The 25,987-nt window shown below is 42.1% G+C and overlaps 1 protein-coding gene across 10 annotated transcripts in view; it reads left to right on the forward strand.

Annotated features, from left to right (window-relative positions):
* MEF2C (myocyte enhancer factor 2C) overlaps window positions 1-25,987 on the forward strand; it is a 354,211-nt gene that overhangs the window by 187,038 nt on the left and 141,186 nt on the right. For all 10 annotated transcript variants that reach the window (XM_029573591.1, XM_029573607.1, XM_029573583.1 and 7 more), the window contains one exon: window positions 20,942-21,145. In XM_029573591.1, coding sequence (XP_029429451.1) covers window positions 20,942-21,145 — 204 coding nt within the window. The remainder of the gene's footprint in view (window positions 1-20,941; window positions 21,146-25,987) is intronic.

The following is a 25,987-nucleotide window of genomic DNA, read 5'->3' on the forward strand; positions in this document are numbered from 1 at the left end:
TATTCCCGTAAAAATTAAAATAATATTAAAAATATTTGTGTTCAGCTTGTTGGCTTTTATTTGTAAGATTTACTTTCTTATCTTAAACAATGTAAGTAAAATGAGTTGTATGTTTTGTGGAAAGTATCTTAATGTCTGTATATGCTGTACAGCTCGTCTGCGTTGTCACCTTCAAAGTTCAGCGGTCTTGGTCAGTAAATATAAGCAGCGGCTTTGATGGTATTTCTGTACTGAGGTATTCAGTACTTTGACGATGAGAAGCAGCAAAATGCTACATTTTGAGGTTTCCATGTAACAGAAACTGTACTGTATAGAGACAGTCCACCTACAGTAATGTGGTCAGAAAGTCTGATTGGAAATAGGCTTCGTGGCAGACAAATTTGTCAGACTAGTAGAATTTTTCATGTGATGTATGACACGTTCACCAGCTAACTGTAAGCATTCCGCCCATTACAATTTAAAATAAATTACTATTTTTATAATTAGAGAAAAATAGCAATGATAGGGGATAAGATCTCAGTATACCGTACATAGTATTCTCTGCTAGTTTGATGAGATCTTTCACAGTAAGGTAGTAGATGGCCACAAAAAAAGACTAACTGAACCATCCAGCCTGCCTGGTTATTCCTGTCCACACTACCAAAGATTTATTCTAATTAGAGTTGCCAACTGGCTCAAGATTTTCAGGACAGGTTGATACAGGCCTGGTTTTACTCCCCTGCATGCAGATTCTTATAGGCTTGATTTTCTGAGGGAATGCAATGGGTAAATCAGAATAAGTCCCAGCATGCAATGGGATAAAACCAGGGCTGGATCAACCTGTCCTGAAAATGTGGAGGCATTTCGCAACCCTAATCCCAGTTGCCAGCCATTTGGAAGATTTCACTCCTTATACAAGACAGATTTTGTTTTCTTTTTCTTAGATGAGCATGCAAGATTGCCTATTTAGCTCACAATCAGCATTCCTCACTTTCTATATTTAGCCACAAAGCATTGTAATAATTTAAATTGCTATGAGTACTAACATGGCTGTTGCCCAGTAAGGATATTCAACCCCAGAGTTTTTGCTTCGCTTTATTTTTTTCATCTCTGAGGGGTAGGGGTGTGTGTGTCATTTTTTGATTCATTTAATTTTTTCCCAGTTTTTTTGCTGAACCAAAAAAAAAACCCATTAACAAGAATCCTCCCCCCAAAACCCCCCCAAAAATTAACCAATTAAAAAAATCAGGACTCCCTTGGCCATCAAGCCTTTGATCTAGGGCCTGGGCTTGCCAGGCCCCTTCAGTACCCCTTCATTGTCCATAAAAGTAATCCAGCAGAGGCCAACCCAGTTGGGCCTCACCAGGCCCCTGCTGTTCCCCCCAGTTCAAATCTGCTGGGGCCAGGTAGCTCCCACCATTTATCCCCTGGTAATATCCTTAAGGGCAGGAGTGAATCCCACTCACGTCTGCCCAGAGTTTTAAAAATGGTGCCCTCCACCTGAAGGATGCTGCCGAAGTGATGTTGCTTTGGTGCTTGCCATTTTTAAATTCCAGAATGCGGGGCAGAAGTGAGTGGGCTTCTCTTCCTGTGGGAAGGGGGACAGGATGGGAGGTCCCCAGCTGCAGCAGATTTGACCAGGTGGGGGGAGGAGGAGGGACCCAGGGAAGCTCCTGCTGGACCTGGGGAGGCCCAGTCAAGAAGGCTTGGGCCAGGTTAATGTTGTGGGCTGTGAGTGGGTGCCAGATGAGCTCAGAGAGCCCTAACTGTGCAGGCCTGGGCCCCATATTGAATAGTGACAGGGCAGGAGAGTGCTCGAGTGCCCGTTTATTTTTTATTCATTTGTAAACACCAAATACAAAAATACTCAAACATTTTCAAGTAGTTTCATAGTAGGCCATTTTTCGTTTGTTCCATTTGGAATGAACCAAAATGCTCTCATTTGTTGCAATGTTTGCATTTGTTTTAAATGAATGCACATTACAATTGCCCAAGTCATTTTCCTCTCCATTGCGTCAGGTATGAAGCTTAGGGGGTCATTTATCAAAGGCTTATCGCACGCGATAGAATGCAAATTAGGGGGAGGGGAGGAGTCAGGCGGGGAGGGGCGGAGTCGGCGGTGTCTTCGCCAACATTATCGTCGGCAGTAGCGCACTGAATAGAACCACCTTTCACGGTGGCACTATTCGGTGCAAAAGCCGGCAGCTGGCGCAACGCCATGATGCGAAGGCTGTGGGCTTTCGCAGGCCCCCCCCCCCCCCCCCCCGTTTTTGCAGGATTCATCTGCGAGGAATGATGAATCCAGGCCTTAGATTGTGAGTCTTCTGGGGACAGGGAAATACCCCCAGTACCTGAATGAAATACCGTTTGAAGAGACTGAATGGCGCAATAAAAATAAATAAATAAACAAACAAATCTCCAGCCTCTTTGATCTCAGTAGTCTTTCTAGATGGTACTCTACCACCACCAATCTTCTGCACTAAGCAGTCAACATGAGGAATACATAGTTTGCCAGAGACATCCAGCTATTTGAGTGCCTGTGGTTTTTGCTATGACTTCTTTATTACTAGACTTGTAGACTGCCAGACAGACCCAGCTGTTATTTATTTCTGTCATCATAGCCTGGCCAGACAGATCCCATTGCATGGTTGCCTGATTTTCCTCTAGGACAGGGGTGGGCAATTCCAGTCCTCGAGGGCCACAAACCTGTCGAGGTTTTAGGATATCCTAATGAATATGCATGACATAGATTTGCATACAACTGAGGCAGAGTGCATGCAAATCTCTCTCATGCATATTCATTAGGGATATCCTGAAAACCAGACTGGTTTGTGGCCCTCGAGGACCGGAAGTGCCCACCCCTGCTCTAGGACTTCTAGTTATTATTATTATACTATTAATTCTATCGTTGCAGCCTGCCAGGCTGACCTGGCTGCAGGGTTCCCAGTATTTCCACTAAGACGTCCAATATTTCATAGAACTCACACTTGTTCATTGACTCAGGTAAGGCACATCAGACAATTCAAACACATGCTGCCATCTCTTCGTTTTTTTTCCCTTAGCCAATATCTTCTTGAAATCTGTCACTGTTTTAGCTTTTACTCCCTGCTCTGGGAGGATATTCAATGCATCCTTCATATGAAAAAAATATTTTCTGATGTTGCTCCTGATTGCTCCAGCCTCGTTTCATGACTCCTTGTTCTAGGATATCTTTTCCATTGAAAGATATTTTATTTCTTGAACGTTCATAAAACAGTTAAGATAACTGAATGTCTCTGTCATAGCTCCCCTATCTCTTCTCTCCTCTAGAGTATACATATGTAGATCTCTAAGTCTCATCTGATAGGTTTTCAGGTGCAGAGCACTTCCCTGGAACACTTCCAATCCGTCTCTATCCTTCTGGAGATATGGTCTCCAGAATTTGACGCAATGTTTCAGGTGAGGAGACCTGTACAATTAGCCGATTTATGTTGATATTGAAAGCCATGTCTGTTCCCATGGATTTGCACTGTGGGGGTTTCTTAGGGTTCTTCATTATTCCCAGTCCTGCTTAATATATATTCATGCAGCTCCTGGGAAGTTTGGTTTGTGCTCTGGGGCTGCATGAATATATTTATGCAAGTGATGTGCAGAGTTTTTCAACACTGGACCAAGACAATTCTGTGGACTGATTCATTTTAATAATGGTTTGCAATGTTTCTCAGCTTGGCAGTTAAAGGACAAGTTATCCTTGAATAGTCAAAAGAAGGAAGAACTAAGTGTTGGAAGTGATGATTGCTTGATGATGTTGATTTATATTGTTAGCCTTGGTGCTTGTAAATTTCCACCTGTAGATGCAGCAAAATTTCTGGGAGATGTCCTTTTATTTAACCCTGGATTTAGAAAAGCAGGTGGTTCAGAGGGCATACAGAGCATATTTTGTGTATCAGCTGTATCTATTACTGGACTTGAAATCACTTCATATTGGTAGTGCACTCTCTTCTAATATCTCATTTGGACTATTTTAATGATCTATGCATCAGCCTTCCTTTAAGATTGATATGTAGACTTCAGACCAAAATATAGCAAGAATGCTATTGGGCTACCAAGAAGTACTCCATCTCTATTGTTACTCTCTTTGCACTGGCTTCTGAGCGTAAAACTAAGAGTACAGTTTAAACTTCTAATGCTGACCTTTCAAGCTTGGTGGGGAAATGGATCTGCATACTTGAGAAATAAGCTGGCTTGGTATACCCTTTCTAGAGCGTTATGCTCTAGTTAAGCTGATTTTTCTCTGGTCCAACTTTTAAGACTTTGGAAAAAGCCACGATAAGAACTGGAGCTTTCTTAGTGACAGCTCTAGTACTATGCAATAAATTTCACTTGGATATCAGGCTTTAATGTAATTACTTGAGTTTCTATAAGAAGATGAAGACCTGGCTGTTTTCATAGGGTGGATGGCAGAACTGGATTTTGTGGCAGTTTTCCTGTTTTATAATTTTTGTTTGTTTTGAATGTTATTTTTTTTATTGTAGGCTTTATTGAAATGTTTATTTTTATTTTTTTGGTTTGTTTTGGATTATATATATCATCATATGCGATTATTAGCTTTTATTGTTCACAGCCTTGGGCAACCTGTTTGGCCAGGAAGGCTTAGTATTTGGGGCTAGGTACAATTCAGTTAATGTACCCAGTCCAGAGTTTAGCTTATCAATACATTTTCCTCTTGGATAAACAGACCCAGCACACTTAAAAGAGGATTTTTGCAATACTATATATACACTGAATATGACTTCATTTTACTTCTGTGTCATAATAATATCATCACACAATACTTATCAGAACTCACAGGTCTGCATTGGGATTAGGGTTGCCACCTGGCTCCATGTCATAAGGGACAGGCTAATTTGCTCCTGGTTTTAGCCAGAAACTTGAACTTTTGTCCCATTGATTTACCTAGGAAAATCAGAACTACAAGTCCCTGCATGCAATAGGGTAAAACCAGGACTGGATTAGCCTGTCCCTTATGACATGGAGCCAGGTGGTCACCCTAACCGGGATCCACACAACTTCATGGCCTCCTACCTCCCAAATGGCAGGAACCCTTTTCTATCACCCCACCATACCTTGTGAATCCCTGAGAACCATTCATCAGGGGTGGGGCCATGCACCAGGCTGGCGTTAGCTGCTAAGCCATCCTTGGGCTCTGTACATAAATTACCAGCCCTGAACCCCACTTCAAGTCCAGCTAAGGCACTTTGTTTTGCCCAATAACTCTGCGTTTTTAAGGATGGAACCTTAGCTGTTAAGCAGTTGTCCGTGCCCCAGAGCTGTTTTAGATTGCTTTTCATTCTGTCGTCAACCTTAAGTGTGTCCACTTTGTTGTAGATTTTAGTGTTTTCTGCAAAAAGAAAATCTTTTCATCCTGTCTTCTCCATAATATCACTCACAAAGAAATTTAACAGAACCAGCCCCAGTACTGATCCCTGGCAGATCCACTCATCACCTGACTTTCTTCAGAGTGAGCTTAATTTACCACCATGCTGCATTGTCTGGCACTCATGCAAATTCTAGTTCAGTTCACCACCTTAGATCTCACTTCTAAATTGCTTATTTCATTTATGAGCCTCCTATACAGAGCAATATCAAAAGCTATCATCCGTGATACCAAGTACTTATCTTATTGCAGCAGGTTAGCTATGTGATCTGTGATAGTTCAAATATTTTACAGATCAAATGTTAATTTAGGGGAAAGTACTGAATGCTTAACCTACTTGCTAAAACAATTATTTTTGAAACCTCCCTACCCTACTTTGATGGTGGTTATACTTCCATGTTCTACTGAGCAATGATCCACCTGGAGACACTGTGGAGAGACTTAGGAGTAGATTTTAAAAGGGTGTGCGCGGGCGTACATGTGCGCGTGCTACCCGGTGCACGCACATGTCATCCGATTTTATAACTTGCGTGTGCAGGTGCTCGCAAGTTATAAAATCAGGGGTAGGCGTGCGCAAGGGGGTGCACAATTGTGCACCTTGCGTGCGCCGAGCCGCGCTGCCTTTTCCCGTTCCCTCCCAGGCCGTCCGAAATCGGAGCAGCCTGTGAATTCCCTTCCCCCTAGCCTGACCTTCCCACTCCTTCCCCTTACCTTTTCCCCCCCCCAGCCCTACTCTAACCCCCTCCAAAAGTTTTATCACACCTTTTGCGCCTGCCTCTGGGCACGCCGGCAGCCTGCCGGCGTGTGATCCTTTGACACAGTGGCAATGGCCTCTGGCCCCGCCCTGCCTACGGACCGCCCCTTTTTGCAAGCCCCGGGACTTACACGCGCCCTGGGAGTTTACGCGCGTCGCCGGGCCTTTTTAAAATTGGCCCGGCGCATAGGGCTTTTAAAATTCGGCCCTTAATGTTTAGGATCCTGAAGGGGATCATGCTCCAAAAATAGTGTCCACATTCCAGTTCTTGTGTTATAAACAAGAAGTAGATTTTACTGAAAGAAATAAAAGTTGTGTACAAAAATGGAAACAGTCTTTAAGAATAAGTTCCAGTAATACCTAGAAAACAACAGACCAGTTCTTGAGCAGGATGTCCCCCCATTCATATTCTGCCTTTTAGTTATTTCAAAGTGGATTATGTGCAGGCACTATAGATATGTTTCTGTCTTGAGGCAGTTTACAGTCTAAGTTTTTACCTGAGGCAATGGAGAGTGATGTGACTCACTGAAGGTGATAAGGAGTGACAGTAGGATTTGAACTGTAGTTTTCCTCATGTGTAGCCCTCAGTTCTAACCACTAGGCTACCCCTCCACTCCTAGTCTTTTGAAACCCTTGTCCTAGAAAAATCCTCATACCAAGAATGATAGTCTGCTACCTGATGGCTGTATCAGTTCCTTAGGTCAAACTTCCTTTCTTCCTTCAACCTTGGAGTCATGAACTCAGCTTGCATCTGAACACCTTTGGACGCACACAAAATCTTTCTTCAGTTTGGAAATTGAAAGAGAGAGGTAACCAACCCTCCGTTCGCCATGAGCCCTCCAGTGAGAGTTATAGCTCTTCGATTGTCCCTCCCAGGCTCCCTGGCCAGTGCTTGTCCAAAACTCATAAATAAGTCTCAGAAACTCCAAATGGCTATTCACATGTTAACTCGTGAAGTCACTATTTATACTCCCAACACTGACCCACCATGTAGGGAATGAACCCTCCCTCATTCCTAAGTGACCAGTACTTCTCGGAACCTGCTTTTGCTAGAAAATTCCTCCATTTTAATATATATTTGATTCTAGTATGCCTTGCAATTTTCATCTTTCCATTGGTATAGTCAATAGTTTTCTTTTCTGATTCACAAACACTTTTGTGAGCAATAGGCTACCCTTCTAAAGGTTCAGTTTTCTGTGCTATTGCATTGTATAGAGTCTTTTGGTTCACTGGATATTGACACTTTTGAATATATTGTTCTTTTCCCTTCTTTCCCTTTAGCTGAGTTTGCATGCAGATGTTCTGGCGCGATACATGAAAGGTATATGCCTCTTGGAGACTGATTCTCACTGTGACCAGTTGTTGAAGAGGGCTCCACGTTTTTATCAGTCGGTTGTTAATACACATACCTTCAGTGAACAGATTAGTTATGAAATGTGATGTCTCTGTGGATTACAGAGGATAAATACACTGAGTGTGAGCATGTAGAATCACCTCTTTCAAGAGATAGGAAAAGGCTGGAGGAATTAGCAGTGCTTAAATGTCACGTTTTCCATGGTATGACTAGCTGGGATTGCAAGGTTGATTGGGGTTGCAGTTCCCATTAACTGGCATTAGGAATGCTAACAAGATAAAAAGAGCAGGCTCTTAAACTACAGCTAGTGATTGGTGGGCTGGAAGATTTTGCTGCAGTACTGGTCCATGTGCACTCGTACTTACCCTGCAGGACTAAGAGAAGATCAATAAAGGCTTTAGATCTGACATTAACCAGTACAGCTTGATTAGTGCATGTCTTGGGCTAATTCAGATTTTCTCTCAATATTTTAGCATAGAACAGGAGATAAAACCTCTTTGCTTAAGATAATATTTTCTGAAACTCTCCCATTCATAGTTGTAATAGTGACTTATATTTTGAATTACAATTTTCATTTGTATTCAGATAGACTTTTTTTATTGTACCAATCTCAATATATCATACATTCTGATTCTTGCTGGCTTTGCCAAGTTGTTGCTACCTATCTATTGTATTTTAGGTTTAATATACTATGCAAACATGCCTGCGTTTGCTTGATTGCACTGTAAAGGTCTGTTCATATTCCTTCAGCAGCTGCATTCAGCGGAGATACTTTGTGCACATAGCTGGGCATGGATTAAAGCTCCCCCAGTCATTTCAACTGTGAGCATGTCACCAGTTGGTCACTTTGCAATGCTCACCTACCCCCACTTCATTTCAAATGTATCCTGCATACCGTCATACTCCCAAAATTAAGAAGTGAAACAAAACTGAGAAATTAACACAATCCTTCCCTTGATCAGTCCTCCTTATTTCTGGCCAAGCAGTAAGGCATGAATTAAATTTTGTGCAGGGCCTTTCCTTAATTCTGCATCCTAAAAACCTTTGCTAAGGCTGGCCCAGTGGCTCAGTGCTTTGCACTGTTATGCTGAGGAGTGGGGCTGGTGTCCAATTACTGGGTCAGGTCTTTTGCTCCCCATGGCTGGGCATGCTGCAGAGGAGGCATTCACAGCCCCTGAGTGGGAAGGAGGGGAGGGGGGCAACATCTAGTGGCTGGAATTAGGGTCCACAGTTGCAGCGTTCTGGAAGGAGCCCTGGTGCATGATTCCTGGTGGGGGGAGGGGATGGGGGGCCTTAGTCATCATTTAAGAGCAACATCTAGTGGCTGGATTTAGGGTCCACAACTGCAGCATTCCGGAAGGAGCCTTGGTGCATGATTCCTGGATGAGGATTGTCATTGCAGTGACTGAGCTAAGTGAGTTGGGAGGGAATGGAAAATCACTGGTTGATTGCAAAGAAAAGCCTCATGCCCTGGACTGCAGGTCCAAAGGAGCAGGAGGGAACTGCCAGGCTTCCCCCTCCCTCTAAACAAAAATCATTGTAATTTAGGGTAGGGTAGGGAAGGTTGGGGGAGAAAAGAATGAAAATCCAAACAGGGCTAGGAAATGGAGCTTGAAGCATGAGATTGTTAGCAGGAGTGCAGACCCCGATAAGGCTGGGAGAGGATGGGGGTTGGGGTGAATAAGAGACAGGAGTAGGGGAGGGTAAGTTTTGGAGTTATAGTTGAAGAGCAGGGTTTGTGATGGCTGGTAAGTGTGGGATGGCTGGTCAGTTTGGGAATGACCGTGTAGCAAGTTGTTTATGCTATGGCATCTGCAAATCATCCTGTTCAATAAAAAATGAATTGAATAAAATCTTCTCATTCAGTATCTTAAATGCTTTATAGTAAAACGTGTTTGTAATTTAGCATCATATAAGTTATTTGACGCTTTCTGGAAGGCTAAAATATTATTTAAAAACATAATTTTAAGAGAAAATAAAAAACGAGAGAGAGAGAGAAATTAAACACAGGCAATTTAAGATCGCCCCCTCCATATCTCAACATCCTGTACGAAACCTTGGCGTCCTAGTTGACGCACATGTGAACTTGAAAAACCATATCTCCACCGTCATTAAAGGAGGTTACTATAAACTCGTGGTCATTAAAAAGCTCAAGCCTCTACTCCACACACACGATCTTAAAACTGTCGTCCAAGCCACCTTATCTTCTAAGCTTGACTACTGCAACTCCTTTTATCTTGGCCTTCCCCTCTCCACCATTAGACCTCTACAGATATTACAAAACACTACAGCAAGGATAATTAGCAATGCCCGAAAATCAGACCACATAACACCCATCCTCAAGGACCTACATTGGCTCCCCATCTCACACCATATACTTTTTAAAATCCTTACCATCATACACAAAGCCATCCACAAAGATAATTCCTCATGGCTAACTGAACCATTGAAAATCACACAATCCTCCCGCCCCACCAGAATGAACCGTAAATGCACTTTACATGTCCCCCCTCTCAAGAAAGCCCGACTTACCACCACTAGAGATCGTGCATTGTCGATTGCTGGCCCCATTCATTGGAATACCCTACCCCCCAATCTCCGCCTGGAGCCATGCCCCTTCAAATTTCGAAAAATGCTGAAGACATGGCTCTTCCGCCAGGCCTTCCCTGATTAATTCCTTGCTGACCCCTTGCCCCCCCTTACCTCGCTATGTCATCATCATTGATCCAATGTAACCAGCTGAATCCTCCAATCATTGCAACCCTGTTGTACTAATTTAAATTTTCCATCCCTTTTTAGCTTATCGCTCTTTACTGGTTTCTCTCACTTAAATTTGTTTCTTCCTTACTTCCTATCTCTATTTATCGATTGTCCTGTTTTCCCCTCCCCTGTTTATTGTGATTTCCACCTTTTGTTAAAATGTAAACCGATATGATGTGTATTTTAATGTCGGTATAAAAAAGCTGTTACATTTTTTTTATTTATTTATTTATTTATTTATTTATTTATGATTTTTTTTTTTTTTTTTTACCTGCCAGTGAGAGGTTGTATATGTGCACCCGGTGCAAAGAGCTCCTGGCTTTCAGAGAACGAGTCTGATTTCTGGAGATTAGAGTGGCAGACCTGGAGGAGCTGAGGCAAACAGAGAGGTACATTGATGAGACCTTCAGGGTGTAGCCAAATACAAAATACAGTCTGGCAGCCCCAGTGCTGCCATGGATCAGAAAAGTCTCCTGATTGGAGAGCATCACCCTGGTAGAGCAGGAAGTGTTCCTGTAGCAAGGACCTGCTCTCCAGGTGATGCATTGTCCTCTCACACTGAGAACAAGTCTCCCAGGAGGGAAGGGTTAGATAGCTGGGTGGCTGGTGGATGTGAAGTCTGCCTGGTAACTTGCCTGCCCGTTGCAAAGGTGGCCGACCTCACACCTCACCTAGATAAGATTTTAGATAGTGCTGGGAAGGAGCCAGCTGTTATGTTACATGTGGGCACCAACATCATAGGAAAATGTGGGAGGGAGATTCCGGAAGCCAAATTTAGGATTTTAGATGAAATCTGGAACCTGTTCTGCATGCAGGTCCCCAGAGGCAGGCAGACCTCCAGAGTTTCAATCCATTAATGAGACAATGGTGCAGGGAAGAGGGAATCAGTTTTGTAAGGAACTGGGCAACCTTCTGGAGAAGGGAGAGACTTTTCCGAAAGGATGGGCTCCACCTTAACTGGAGTGGAACCTGGCTTCTGGCACTAACTTTTAAAAAGGAGATAGAGCAGATTTTAAATTAGAACAACGGGAAAAACTGACAGTAACTCAGCAGTGCATGGTTCAGAGTAAGGTACCTTCAAAGGATACTAATGAAACAGGAGAGCTTGGGCATCCCAGCAGAGAGGTTCCAATAAAAGCAAAAGTAGTCCATGTGCCTATAAGTAAAGAATCATCTGAGCTAAAGGATTCCAAATTCTCCCTATCAACTGAAAAGCAGGTTGCTAATACAAACCAAATACACACTTTGAAATGTCTGTATGCCAATGCCAGAAGTCTAAGATGGAAGGATTAGAGTGTATAGCAGTGAATGATGAGATAGACATAATTGGCATCTCAGAGACCTGGTGGAATGAGGATAACCAAAGGGACAGTGCTATATCAGGGTATAAATTATATCGTAAAGAAAGGGAGAACCAACTTGGTGATGGTGTGGCGATTTATGTCGGGGAGGGCAATGAGTCCAACAGGATAAAGATCATACAAGAGACTAAATGCACAGTGGAATCAGTTTGGGTAGAAATCCCTTGTGTGTTGGTTAAGAGTATAGTGATAGGAATATACTACCATCTACCTGGCCAAAATGAGGAGACGGATGATGAAATGCTAAGACACATCAGGGAAGCTAACCAATTTGGCAGTTCAATAATAATGGGAGATTTCAATTACCCAGCTTTATCAAAGGGAGTCAGTGGTTAACCACAAAAATTAAATCAAAAACAACAAAGTGGAAACCAAAATGATATATTAATCTTAGCCTTGAAGGTGTCAGCAAGCCTGACGTTGTGTAACTTCAACAGTAATCCTCCATTTTCAGTGAAGAAGTATCGAGACACAGTGTCCATTTTGAGATGGTGAAATCTTTATGATTCTGTGCAAAGATATTTGCATGCCCCTGAGGAAGCTGTACCGCGAAACACCGGCTGTGTTGGGCTGGGGCTGTTTGTTGACAACAGTATTAAAGAGTCTTCTGACATATACTTATTTGAAAACAGGACTTTTAAAAAATAATATAAAAATAACAAAAAAATGCTTTTTTTAATTAAAAGATTTTCTGAAGGTGAATGACTAGAAGACCGGTTGGTTACTGTTGAAGTTACACAACGTCAGGCTTGCTGACACCTTCAAGGCTAAGATTAATATATCATTTTTGTTTCCACTTTGTTGTTTTTGATTTAGATTTCAATTACCCCAATATTGACTGAGTAAATGTAACACCAGAACATGCTAGAGATGTAAAGTCCCTGAATGGAATAAACAACTGCTTCATGGAGCAATTGGTTCAGGAACCAATGAGAGAGAGAGCTATTTTAGATCTAATTCTTAGTGGAATACAGGATTTGGTGAGAGAAATAATGGAGGTGGTGAGGCCACTTGGTAATAGTGATCATAACATGATCAAATTTGAACTAATGACTGGAAGGGGGACAATAAGTAAATCTGCAGCTCTAACACTAAATGTTCAAATGGGAAACTTTGATAAAATGAGGAAAATAGTTAGAAAAAGAGTGAAAGGTGCAGCTGCAAAGGTTAAAAGTGTACAACAGGCGTGGACATTATTTAAAAATACCATCTTAGAAGTGCAGTCCAGATGTATTCCACACATTAAGAAAGGTGAACTGAAGGCCAAATGATTACCGGCATGGTTAAAAGGTGAGGTGAAAGAGGCTATTTTAGCCTAAAAAAATCCCTCAAAAATTGGAAGAAGGATCCATCTGAAGAATATAGGAAAATGTACAAGCATTGTCATAAGATATGCCGTACTTTCAGACCAAGGGTCCATCAAGCCTAGTATTCTGATTCCAGCAGTGGCAATCCAAGTCACAAGTACCTGGCAAGTACCCAAACATTAAATAAATCTCAAGCTACTGTTGCTTATTAATTAATAGCAGTTTATGGATTTTTCCTCTAGGAACCTATCCAAACCTTTTTTAAATCCAGTTACACTATCTACCATAACCACATCCTTTGGCAATTAATTCCAGAGCTTGAGTGAAAAAGAATTTTCTCCAATTTGTTTTAAATGTGCTATTTACTAACTTCATAGAGTGTCCCTTAATCCTTGTATTATCTGAAAGAGTAAGTAATAGATTCACATTAATCCATTCTAATCTTCTCCTGATTTTATAGACTTCTATCATATCCCCCCTCAGTCATCTCTTCTCCAAGCTGAACAACCCTAACCTCTTTAGCCTTTCCTCATAGGGGAGCTGTTCTTGGTTGCATGTTCATGGGCATGAATTTATATCATGTCTGTGCAAGTCCACATGATATAAAACATGCATAACCTTTATATACATATTGCCCGTGAAAGTTGTGCGTACACATGCAACTTTACACATGTATGATACACGTGTATGCTTCCATGAAGTGCAACTTCTGGTTCTTCTGGAGTGGGCTCGTTCCACAATGCTACCATTAGCAGGGCAGCCCACCTTCACCACCAGGGATATCGCCTGCATTGCGTTCCTGCTAGTGGCCAATGAGAGAGGGCTATTTTTGATCCAGGGAGTGAGGAGGAACCTCCAAAAGAACAAGCAGGCCTGCAAAGGCCTGCTGCATGAATTTAACCACCAGGCATCATACCCACGCGAGGTACGTAGATAGTGGGTAGTAAGGGTGGGAGTAAGTTAAAGTTTTCATGGGAGGAAACTAGGGGGACTAGAGAGATGTGGGGATAGGGTGGGGGCAGGTTTGGTTTTGCATGGAGGTCCTTTAGGGGTGTGGGGATGGGGATAGGGCAGATTAGGTTATGCATGGAGGTCCCTTAGGGGTGTGGGGATGGGGATAGGGCAGATTAGGGTGTGCATGGGTTGGCCACTAGGGCACAGCACAAGCAGTCTGTGACTTTCTGGAGGACAGATTCACACTGAACTCTTAACTTCTCTGGCACAACTTTATTCTTCAACCATCTACTGTGGCTGTCATAATAAGCACTCCCAATTTTGAATCACCTTCATTGCCTTACATTTAATCAAAAGCCAATGTCAATTTTTTTTTAATTTTTTCTTTGCAATTTAAAATACACTTATCTTAGTTGGGTATAAAGTTCATTCCGCAACACGGGACCATGTTTCGAATGTCTGCTTCCGATCTTCACTTTGGCACCAAAAAACAAGTCATGGAGAGAGAGGTAAATTATCAGTATCCAAGATGCTGATACGTTATGAAAGAAGAGATGGCTGTGACAAGATGAAATCTCCCTGATGCAGACATTCATCCTAAAGTCCCAGAGCTGATGGATCCAGCTGTTATCTCAAAATATAGGTATCTCACTTGTTTATTTTTATTTCAGGCTTTTTATATTCAACAATTTCCATATTATTCAACACATATTACAGTAAAAAAGACATAGTAAAACAAAAATAAGATACATAAAAACCAGAAAACAGTACAATATCATAGCATAGCACCATGTGACACTTTCAGCCATAAAGACAGCACACCAATCCTATGACAGGACTGATGATGTCACAAAACTTTGTTCTGCCAAGAATCCTAGGAGAATATCACATACAAAGCGTTGAACTATTTTACAAATACATTCAGACTTAAGCCTAGCTCCCAGGCATTTAATTAGATTATGCATGTGTAAGGTACATGTATTTACGCTAGTAAAAACAAAAGCATGTATATTTTCTATTTTTATTATATGCATGTGCAGTCTTTATTTGCGTATACCCTACCCCTTTCCACACATAAATACATGCAGTTTGTGGGTATAAAGGGCTGGCTACCAGTGAATGTCTTCCTGCTTGCAGCATGTCCCACAAGTGAGGAAACCCAACTTCCTATTGAGGGAGGAGGACCTTCTTGTCCATCAGGTCATGAAGGTCCAACATCTCCTGTATAGCTCCCGTTTCAAGGAGAGTGGGCTCACACAGGAAGGAGTTGCTGTGAGAGAAGATCTGTCACTGGCTGAATGTGGTCTGTCACAACAACTGCAGTGTGAAAGTTCTGAGCCACAAGTGGTGGGAACGTGGGCCAAGATGAGAGCCGAGGGGCCTGCCAGCCAGATCACCTTCACCGCAGCAGAATGGATGGTGCAGCTGTGGGAGTGGTTGGACACTTGGACACTACCTCAGCGTGAAAGGCCAGCAAGGTGAGCATTTTTTATGGGAATGTCAAAGTGCATGTATGTAAAGATTTTGTATCATTTATTTTTATATGTGCTTCTCGTCCAGTGAACATCCTGGGCATCTGTGCACACAGGGAGGGCCATGGAGTGCCAGAGGATTCATGTCCACCCTGGGGTCCTGGACATGGGGGAAAAGCAGAGTAATGTATTTGGTCTAATGCATTGGTAAACACAGAGACTGTTCCCACTCTTTTGACCTTCTCTTCTATTAAACACTCAGCACAGCAGGCCTATCATTGAAAAAATTAAGCTTTATGTAATGGAGAATTATAATTGATTGTCTGACCTGGAAACTTTTCTGTCTAGTCTAGCCCACACTCTCTGTATTCACACAGAAATAACAATATCTCTTTTTCTTATCACCTCCAGATCTACTACATTGGTCAGGTCTTTAGCGCAGGTACCACGTCCATCCAGGTCCCCACAGTAGAAGGTAGTAGGGATGTGTATTCGTTTTAGACGAAATAGGAAATATAGACGATATTTCCTATTTCGTCGCGGATCGGGGGTCCCCCAAAAATTATAGGAAAACCCCACAAAATTCCATGTGGTTTTCTTATCGTTTTGGGGGGGGGGGGGGGGGAGAAAGGGCACACAGAAAAAAAACCCAAACCCAAACCCACCCCAACCTTTCAGATCTAATTATTTACAGTCCCCCACCCTCCTGACCCCCCAAAACTTGCCTAAAGTCCCTGGTGGTCCAGCGGGAGTCCCGGGAGTGATGTCCCCCTCTCGGGCCATCGGCTGCCACTAATCAAAATGGCGCTGATGGCCCTTTGCCCTTACCATGTGACAAGGGCTATCAGTGCCATTGGCCGGCCCCTGTCACATGGTAGGAGCAATGGATGGCCCATGCCATTTTTTTCGGGACAGCCGAAAAAAAAAACAGTCAGAACCGCGGGAAACGAAATTTCTTGCGGTTCTACGAAAACGAAACCGGAAACGATTGCCGGTACAATACACATCTCTAGAAGATAGTTAGATTTAATCATGAGCTGCTATGTTATATTCACGCTCCTTATAATCTAGGGCTGCTTGTAATAGATTCAGACTCCAATTTGGTGACTGTTCCCAGGTATGGATGCCCCTATCTGTAGCACTTCCCTATATACTAGTCCTCTGCTATTTGGACCCTCATTCTGTGTGCACTCATCTACACTTCCCATAAGTCCATACCTATACAGTTTGTGGAGCAGCTGGAGGGGCTATATATGGGCCCAAGGAGCTGTTCTTGTAGGCAGAGTGACAGCTCCAGTGACTGTGAAGAGAACAAATCACATTGCATGTGTACTGAAAGTATGTATGCTCTTCCTTTTTGCAGGGGATCAACCACTTGAGGATTCAGATGGACCAGGAGCTAGTGTCCACCGACCGGCAAGGATCACTCTTGGATGCTGCCTCCTATCCCTGAAGAGGACATTGAGGAAGATGAGGACCCTGTAGAGGATCACCTAGCAATGGAGCAGCACCAGTTGGAGCAGCACTAGTTCATGATGGAGGAAGAGAAATAGAAGGAGGATGCAGCTGAGACATCAGGCAACAGCTATTTTATCACACATGCCAAATCTCCTTGGCAGCTTGCAGGTGGCCAGGAGGAGTCCAGTTCTGCAGCAGAGGAGGACCTCATCTTTCCTCAGAAAGAGGAGGGGCAGACCATGTTAGCAGAAAGACATTTAATAGACCTAAATGCCAAACTCGTAGAGGAGTTGGTAGGATTGTGATGCAGAGTATGCGGCAAAAATGCAGGGTATTTGGTAAGAGCTAGGGGGATTTCATTATGTAATTAAGCCCCAGACTGAAGTGTGAGAGAGATGCTGCAGAGCATGCCCCTGCCAGCCATAGCCCCCACTAGTTCCCTACTATGTGATGGCTCCCTGGATGCAGCCCCCACTAGCATTTGTAGCACCACCAGGCTGGAATGCACCTATCCAGGATAACGTTCTCCCTGCCCCTTGATTGCTCCTCCTATGCCTCCAACACCACCCATCATGGTACCACCTCCTCTAATGCACGGCCACCACCTCCGCTCATTCTGCCTGCAGCATTACCATCTCCACTATAACAGAGAGATGCTCCCACCTCTCCAAGGGAACATGTGGCTGAGGAAGAAAGGCCCACCACAGCTGCTGGCCCATCTTCTCAGCTGACTCTGAGTCCTGCAGGCCCCTCCAGCAGCTCACCTGATGTGCCACTGCCCCCAGGACCCATGCCATCTGAGGGCAGAATCTCCTTGGACAGAACACCACTGTGGAAGAGTGCCAGAATTGGACAATCAAAGACAACAGAACTTCCCTCACTCCAAAAAAGAGGGTGACCAAGAAAGCACTAATTTCATTTAATATACCATTCATGATATTGAGCATGCCATGCAAATAAATGCATATTCCACTTCCAAAATGTCTTTGTATCTGAGTATTCGTTTCTTTTATTGACTGGCTATGTATCTCCTGCAATTCCTCCTAACTGAGCTCTTCTTCTTCCTACTCCTCCTCTTCATCTAGATGATCTCATAGTCCCTCTGGAGGAGGAAAGCCTTTTGTTCTAGCCAGCTTATGAAGCATGCAGCAGCTAGAAGGATCTCACAGACCTTAGGGGTTTGTAGGGAAAGCATCGCCCAGATCTGTCCAGGTGGAGGCTGCTGGTGGGCCCTGTGGTAAACATCTGCAGTGATCTGTGGCTTAGCCAGTGGTATCTTGAGCTAGGTTTTGAGTGAATGTCTTCTATCAGAGATGAGCTGTTAGATATGCCCTTGGTTTGGGCAAGGGGGTAGTACACAGGGTAGGGTTACAGCAGTACTTCTAGGTCAAAGCTATCAGTCCACCTATATTATGAGGGAGACAATAAGAAGAGGTTAGTTAGTGTGTGGTGTTAGTGATACAGTAAGTACATTCCTACCTAGAAGCCAACCCTTGGTGATATGGCCTTCCTGGAAGTGATCATGAATTCCTGACTGTAACCCTTGGTGATATGGCCTTCCTGGAAGTGATCATGAATTCCTGACTGTAAGACCGTAAGACATCATGAATGGATCCAAGAAACCTGGACATGACGTCCAGGATTGTGCCCTTGGCATTGCAGACCACCTGCATATTGAGCGAGTGGAAGCCCTTGCAGTTGCAGTAGATGGCCTCATCACCCCCTGGTGCTCTTATAGGGGCATGAATGCAATTGATAGCCTCCAAGACAGAGAGGAAGCAAGCTATTTGATCAAAATCAATCATGATTTGTTCTTGTTGCTCTCTGCTCCAAGTGAAGGAAATATAATGAAGTGTTTTCCAGAGAAAACTGATCAATACATATGGAGGTGGCAGACTGGCTTATTTCAGCCATGACTGCTAGAGGTATCTGGAAGGTTCCAGTGGCCAAAAAATGTCAGGGTGGTAGTGACTTTGACATATACTGGCAAGGCATGGCCCCAATGGGGGTAGGTTGTAGGTCTCACTCTAACTGTTGACATAGGTACAGTATGGTTTCCTTGTTGAACCTGAACTTGTGCATGACTTGCCCCTCTGAGAGCTCTAAAAACTGCCCTAGTCCTGTAGACTCTCTGTGATGGGTACCTTCTCCTCATACTCCTCCTCTTCTCTCTCCTTCCTCAGCAGTTGTGCCATAAGTATCCATAAGGCAATTAGAGTCATTCTGAAAACATAATCTCCATCACTGATTCCCATCCCCTCCCAGTAGGTATCAATAGGTCCCAGTAACAGATGTTTCCAATACCCTGTATAACCCTGTATGACCCAGTCACCCCCCTAATCTGTTCCAGTAACCCCAAGTATAAACCAATATGTCCCATTTACCACCCAGTATGGCCCTATCTATCCCAGGAATGCGACCAAAACAAAATTAGATCAGTGTCAAGAAATGCTTTAATTATAAATAGTAAAAACCAATGCCTGACTCGGGCTGAGTTTCGCCCATACAATGGGGGCTGCTTCAGGGGCTATGTATATAAAAGAACAATGTGAAAGAGAAGATGATCATTCAAATAATGTTAAAAACAGAAAATCCTCCACATTAACTAGTGGTGCAGCTATAGACATCAGCTTGAGCACAAAGGCTCAGGGCACATTGTGTGAACTGATTGACATCTCAGCAGACCAGGAATCTACTGTATTTGTCCACCGTTGAAGTCTTATTTAACTTTATAATACTGAAGAGCAGGAATGCACAAGTCAGCGTCTCAGCATACCGCTGGCTGTGTACACTTCAGCGGTGGATAAACACAGTAGATTTCCGGTCTGCTGAGACGTCAATCAGTTCACAAGCTGTGTGCTGAGCCTTTGTGCTCAAGCTGATATCTATAGCTGCACCACTAGTTACTGTGGAGGATTCTCTGCTTTTAACATTATTTGAATGACCATCTTCTCTTTCACGTTGTTCTTTTATATACATAAGCCCCTGAAGCAGCACACATTGTATGGACGAAACTCGGCCCTAGTTGTGCATTGGTTTTTAATATTTATAATTAAAGCATTTCTTGATACTGATCTAATTTTGTTTTGGTGGCATTCCTGCTGTGTTGGATCGGCTTCCGTATTGTTTTCTGGGCTTATCTGTCCCAGGTATGCTCACTCCCACCCCCCTGCGGGACCCTGTCTATACCAGGTACCTTCACTCCCTCCCCATCCCCCAGATGACCCAGTTGTATCCCAGTTTGGCCTCAATAGGCCCCCGTCTGTCCCTGCTACACTCCCTCCTAGCCCCTAGCCTGCTTCTATGTCCACTCACCCGAGGAAGCCAACCAGCAGAATGCCAAGTCAAAAATCAAAACTAAAGTTTGCACTTGTGTGTGTGTGTAAATGAGCCATAGGAAATGAATATGTGTAAGATGGATGACGTTTGCATGTTCGTCACTTTTAAAATACTTCATTACGTGTGTACATTCTAACCCTGCCCTGATGTGCTCCTTTTTTTGAGTGTGTTCTTTTGCTCGTGTACGCACATATGCATGCATATGTGGTCCCTTTTTAAAATACGCATTATGTGCAATCAGGCACATGCACATATATATGGCAGTTTGAAGTGAGTTAGCCTTTGAAAATTCATTTTACTGCCATTACCATGTGTTGAATTGCTGAATACCACGTGATAAAGCTCTAACATGGCTTAGTGAATGAGCTCCTTACATTGTAAGCCCCCTGGGAACAGAAAATACTTCTAGCACCTGAATGTAATCTGTTTTGAAGTGGCTGAATATATGAAAGGCAGAATATAAATTAAAAAAAACTAAAATATTAGATTAATAGGGCAGAGAACATGCACATTCTGCTCATCTGAATGAAATGTGTTTTTCCACCTTCAGAAGCTTTCTTTTGTGTATTGATGGTTATATGAATTTGCTTGCTGTAAGAACTCTCACACATGTGCTCTGGTTTAGAACATTTTTTTTTGATTAGCTTGCTTTTCTACTGAACGTTTTCAGTCTGCAAGACTTCAGCAATTATATGCCTTTGTTTCACGAGAAAGAAGCAGAGTGTGTAGCTGTCCTTAGCCCAGATCTATTTTTTTTCCCCTCACAGAATTGCTTTCTTTCTTCCAGGTGACATTTACAAAGAGGAAATTTGGGTTAATGAAGAAGGCTTACGAGTTGAGTGTTCTATGTGACTGTGAGATTGCTCTAATCATCTTCAACAGCACTAACAAACTGTTCCAGTACGCCAGCACTGATATGGACAAAGTGTTGCTGAAATACACAGAGTACAATGAGCCACATGAAAGTCGAACGAATTCAGATATTGTAGAGGTAAGAGCTGATGGGGTGTGAGGACTCCTATGTATTGTTAATGTTGGACATCTTGTTAGTTTTATAATTCTTTCTGAAGCTGTTCATAGGTTGGTTGATTTTTTTTATCTATGACTTGATTATGAAGTCATGATTATGAATAAAGCCAACCAATAGCACGAAATGTGTCCAAGCTTGCAACCAATAAAAAATTCCATCATTAAAAATTAAAACCTGCTTTTATTGGTACATTGTTACCTTTATTGGAATTACTTATACATTTCCTAGTTTTATTAAATAAGTAATGTCAACATTATCATATAATTTAAACTTTTAAAATACCACTTATTTTTTGTAGTGAAAGCCTGTAAGGATGGATAATATTTATGATTAATAAATTAATTTTAATTTATCTTATAAAATAAGGCAAAAACAATTAGAGAGCTCTGGAAAAGGACCCAAGAAAAGCAGTAATAGTTCAGTAGGAGTTATGTCATTATGGTACTGGAGATAAACTTACAATAGTAAGGATTGGTCCAAAAGATATTTCTTGAGTGTAACATCTTGAGTTTCAAGCGTCCTATGCATTATCAGCACCAACAATCTCAGGACAGCTTCTTACAACTACAATGACAACACAAGAAAACTGGTGTGATTTTCTGAGACTCTAATAAACCCAAACTTGAGTAACTGCTGCCATTGGTTTATGACAGTAAAGTTAAGTCATTCATTTAAGAGGGGACTTCTGAACAACATACGAGATGTATTCCATGCATTAAAAAAGGTGAAAAGAAGGCTAAATGACATGGTTGAAAGGTAAGGTGAGAGAGGCTATAATATCTAAAAGAACATCATTCAAGAAATGGAAAAGGGATCCGAATGAAAAAAAATCAGGAAACAGCATAAGCACTGGCAAATTAGATGCAAAGCATTAATAAGTAAGGCAAAGAGAGATTTTGAAAAGAAGCTTGCTGTGGAAGCCAAAACTCATAATAAAAACTTTTTCAGGTACATTTAAGGTAAAAAGCCTGCAAGGGAGTCAGCTGGACCATTAGATGATCAAGGGGTAAAAAGAGCATTTAGGCCTGAATTTTCTAAGTTCGCAGAACTTAGAAAATCCAGCAGTAATGGGTGCGGGGGGGGGGCTTGTGAAAACCGGCAGCGATCACATCTCTGCGGTGCTGTCGCTGCCGGCTTTCGCACCCAATAGCGCCACCATGAAAGGTGGCGCTATTGGCACGATACTGGCGGCAATAAGGATTCTTACCTTTCACCATCAGCGAAGTCGTCACGGAGTCCGCCCCAAGGTCGCCCCGACTCCTCCCCTTCTGGTGCAGACTCCACCCCAATTTAGATATCGCACGCGAAAAGTCTCTTTTCGCATGCAATACCTTTGGAAAATGACCTCCTTAGGGGAAGCAAAGTCATAGCAGAGAAACTGAATTAATTCTTTTCCTCAGTTTTCACTGAGGAAGATGTAAGAGATATATCCATTCCAGAAATGATATTCAAAGGTGATGATTCAGAGGAACTGAAACAGATCTCAGGGAACCTGGAAGATGTACTAGGGCAAATTGACAAACTAGAGTAGCAAATCACCCGGACCAGAATATATACAGCTCAGAGTGCTGAAAGAATTGAAAAATGAAATTGCGGACCTGCTATTAGAAATTTATAAACTGTCAATAACATCATCTATTGTACCTGAAGAATGGAGGGTTGCCAATGTATTGTCAGTTTTTAAAAAGGGATCAAGGGGTGATCCAGGAAATTACAGATCAGTGAGTCTGACATCTGTGCAGGCTAGATAGTGGAAAATATCATAAAGAACAAAATTACTGAACATATAGATAAGCATAGTTTAATGGGACAAAGCCAACATGGATTTAGCCAAGGGAAGTCTTGCCTGACAAATTTGCTACATTTTTTTGAGGGCGTAAATAAACATGTGGATAAAAGTGAGCCAGTTGATATAGTGTATCTGGATTTCCAGAAAGCATTTGACAAAGTCCCTCATTAAAGGCTTTTTAGAAAATTAGAAAGTCATGGGATAGGTGGCAGTGTCCTATTGTGGATTGCCAGCTGGTTAAAAGAAAACAGAGAGTAGGGCTAAATGGTAAATATTCCCAGTGGAAAAAGATGAATAGTGGAGTGCCCCAGGGATCTTTTCTGAGACCAATGCTTTTTAATATATTTATAAATGACCTAGAAATGGGAACAACAAGTGAGGTGATCAAATTTGCCGATGACACTAAATTATTCAAGGTTGTCAAATCACAAGAGGATTATGAGAAATTGCAAGAGGACATTGCAAAACTGGGAGACTGGGCATGCAAATGGCAAATGAAATTTAATGTAAACAAGTGCAAAGTGATGCACTTAGGGAAGAGTAACCCAAATTAGAGCTACAAAATGCAAGGTTCCACATTAGGAGTCATTACTTAGGAAAAGGATATAGGTGTCATCATTGAAAATACGTTGAAATCTGCTCAGTGTGCAGCAGCAGCCAAGAAAGCAAATAGAATCCTAGGGATTATTAGGAAAGGAATGATGAATAAAACAGAAAATATCATAATGCCTCTGTATCGCTCCATGGTGCGATCTCATATTGAGTATTGTGTTCAGTTCTGGTCATACACATCTCAAGAAAGATGTAGCAGAATTAGAAAAGGTATAGAGAAGGGTGAGCAAAATCATAAGAGGAATGTGAAGAAAGGCTAAACAGCTTAGGACTCTTCAACTTGGAGAAGAGATGGCTGAGGGAAGATATGATAGAGGTCTATAAAATAATGAGTGGAATGGAATGAGTAAATGTTAATCAGTTCTTTACTCTTTTGAAAAGTACAAAGTCCAGGGGACACATAATGAAGTTACTGGGTAATACATTTAAAACTAATAAGAGAAGATTTTTTTTTACTCAATGCATAATTAAGATCTGGAATTATTTGCCAGAGGATAAGGTGAAAGCTATTAGTATAGCTGTGTTTAAAAAAAGGTTTGGAAAATCTCCTGGAGGAAAAGTCCATTAACCATTATTAAGGTAGAGTTGCAGAAATCTATTGCTTATTCTTGGGATAAGCAGCTTGGAATCTATCCACCCCTTGGGATCCTGCCAGGTACTTGTGACTTGGATTGGCCACTGTTGGAAACAGGATACTGGGCTTGATGGACCCTTGGTCTGACCTAGTATGGCAAGCCTTATGTTCTTATATTGCCGCAGACCACCTGCTAACACTTTAGTAATCAGATGAGGTACAAAAACTGCCAAGCTTGGAGGCATTTCCTTTTTTCCTTTCTTTCACTGTGAAAGTGTCTCACTTTAAAGAATTCTCTTCTTATGTAAGTCATTGGGAGCGTCTGCTTGGCTGATGTCACTGGTTTTTGTATGTGATTCTGTTATGATTTTTATTTTCAACCATCCATTGTAGAATCATTGTACAGGATTTTTGTTAGTGCTTAACCATACAGATAATACTGATTTCTAAGCCATTTTTGAAAAGCTGTGGTGTTGCCTGTATAGTTTGCGAGTGAGAGCTACATAGCTCTCTGGGTCACATGTACAAAGAACATGTCATTTTGCAAGTATACAGGGTCTCTTGCTAAAAGCTTCAGTAGTGTGTAAATTATCGGAAAGATATCATACTCATGGGCGCCTACTGAAAATTTTGACAGAAATGTGAAGGTAAAGTTAAAGATCTTTAACAGATGTTAGACATCAGCCCATTTAAGCTCTAATCTGAGCAAGAAACCAACATCCTCTTTCATGGGACTGTTGTCTTTCCTGGCTCTCTATTGTATCTATTACTGCTCTTGTAAATCAAATCATTCCCTTTCAATTGACTTTCTCTTCACCCTCTTTGAAACTATAATAATCACTGCCCTCCTCAGTATGTTTTCTCTTAACCCAGTGTCTCTATTATTTTCCCATCTCCAGCCTCCACTTTATTGACAAAGTATTAGAGAAAATAGCTTTCTTCTATCTTGCTGATCACCACTCCATTAACAATATGATTAACTACGTTCCGTTTGGCTTCCACACAAGGCACAGCATAGAGACAGTTCCAGTTCTGCTGGCTAAGAATTCCCTTCTAGCTTTTGTTGTCCTTTGTTCTCCCTGGGATGCCTTTGAAAATCTAGCTGTATCGGACGTTCCTATATACGGCATTATGATTAGCTTTCTAGCTCTTTCCTCGCTTGGTTCCACAATACTACAGTATTTAACCATTTTTTCTGTGATGCCTCTTTAGTTTTCTTTTCTACCCACAAACTCCAATCATCCTTCAGTCTCAGGTACCATTTTATGCTAGTGACACTCAGCTCTATTTAACCCTTGATGCACTTAGTTATCCTGTATTTGATATCATGCATTGTTGCCTTGTCCACATCAATTTTGTGACGCCTGTTCTGCTTTCTAGTCAACTGTCTCCCAATATGAATTCTTACTTCTGAATAAATCCCTCAGCAACAGCAATTCTATCTCTTCTGTCTCCCCGCTTGACTAGGATGTTATATTTGCCTCATCTTGCATAATGTTTATGTCACTCTTTATCCAGGCAGTCTTTTGAGTCTTATTTCTCCTAAGTAGATCTGCTTTTCATCTTGTATGCCATATTACTCAGACACACTATGCTTCTTCTGCCTTAATCCTTATTTAGTCTTTATTTCTTCAGTTGGTTACTTCGGCTCTCTTTTCTGCTCAAATATCTTACTTTGGTATATCTAGAATGCTTTTCCTTACTTTTTCACCCTTTCCACAATATAGAATAAGATCGTGCATAGTCTCGGAGAACTCCATTTGTTCTCTCTCTCTCTCTTTCAATCCAAACTTGCTTTCCTTACTTGTTCCTACATTCCTCTCGGGCC

Source organism: Rhinatrema bivittatum, chromosome 1, assembly GCF_901001135.1.
Source record: "Rhinatrema bivittatum chromosome 1, aRhiBiv1.1, whole genome shotgun sequence".
NCBI lineage: Eukaryota > Metazoa > Chordata > Amphibia > Gymnophiona > Rhinatrematidae > Rhinatrema > Rhinatrema bivittatum.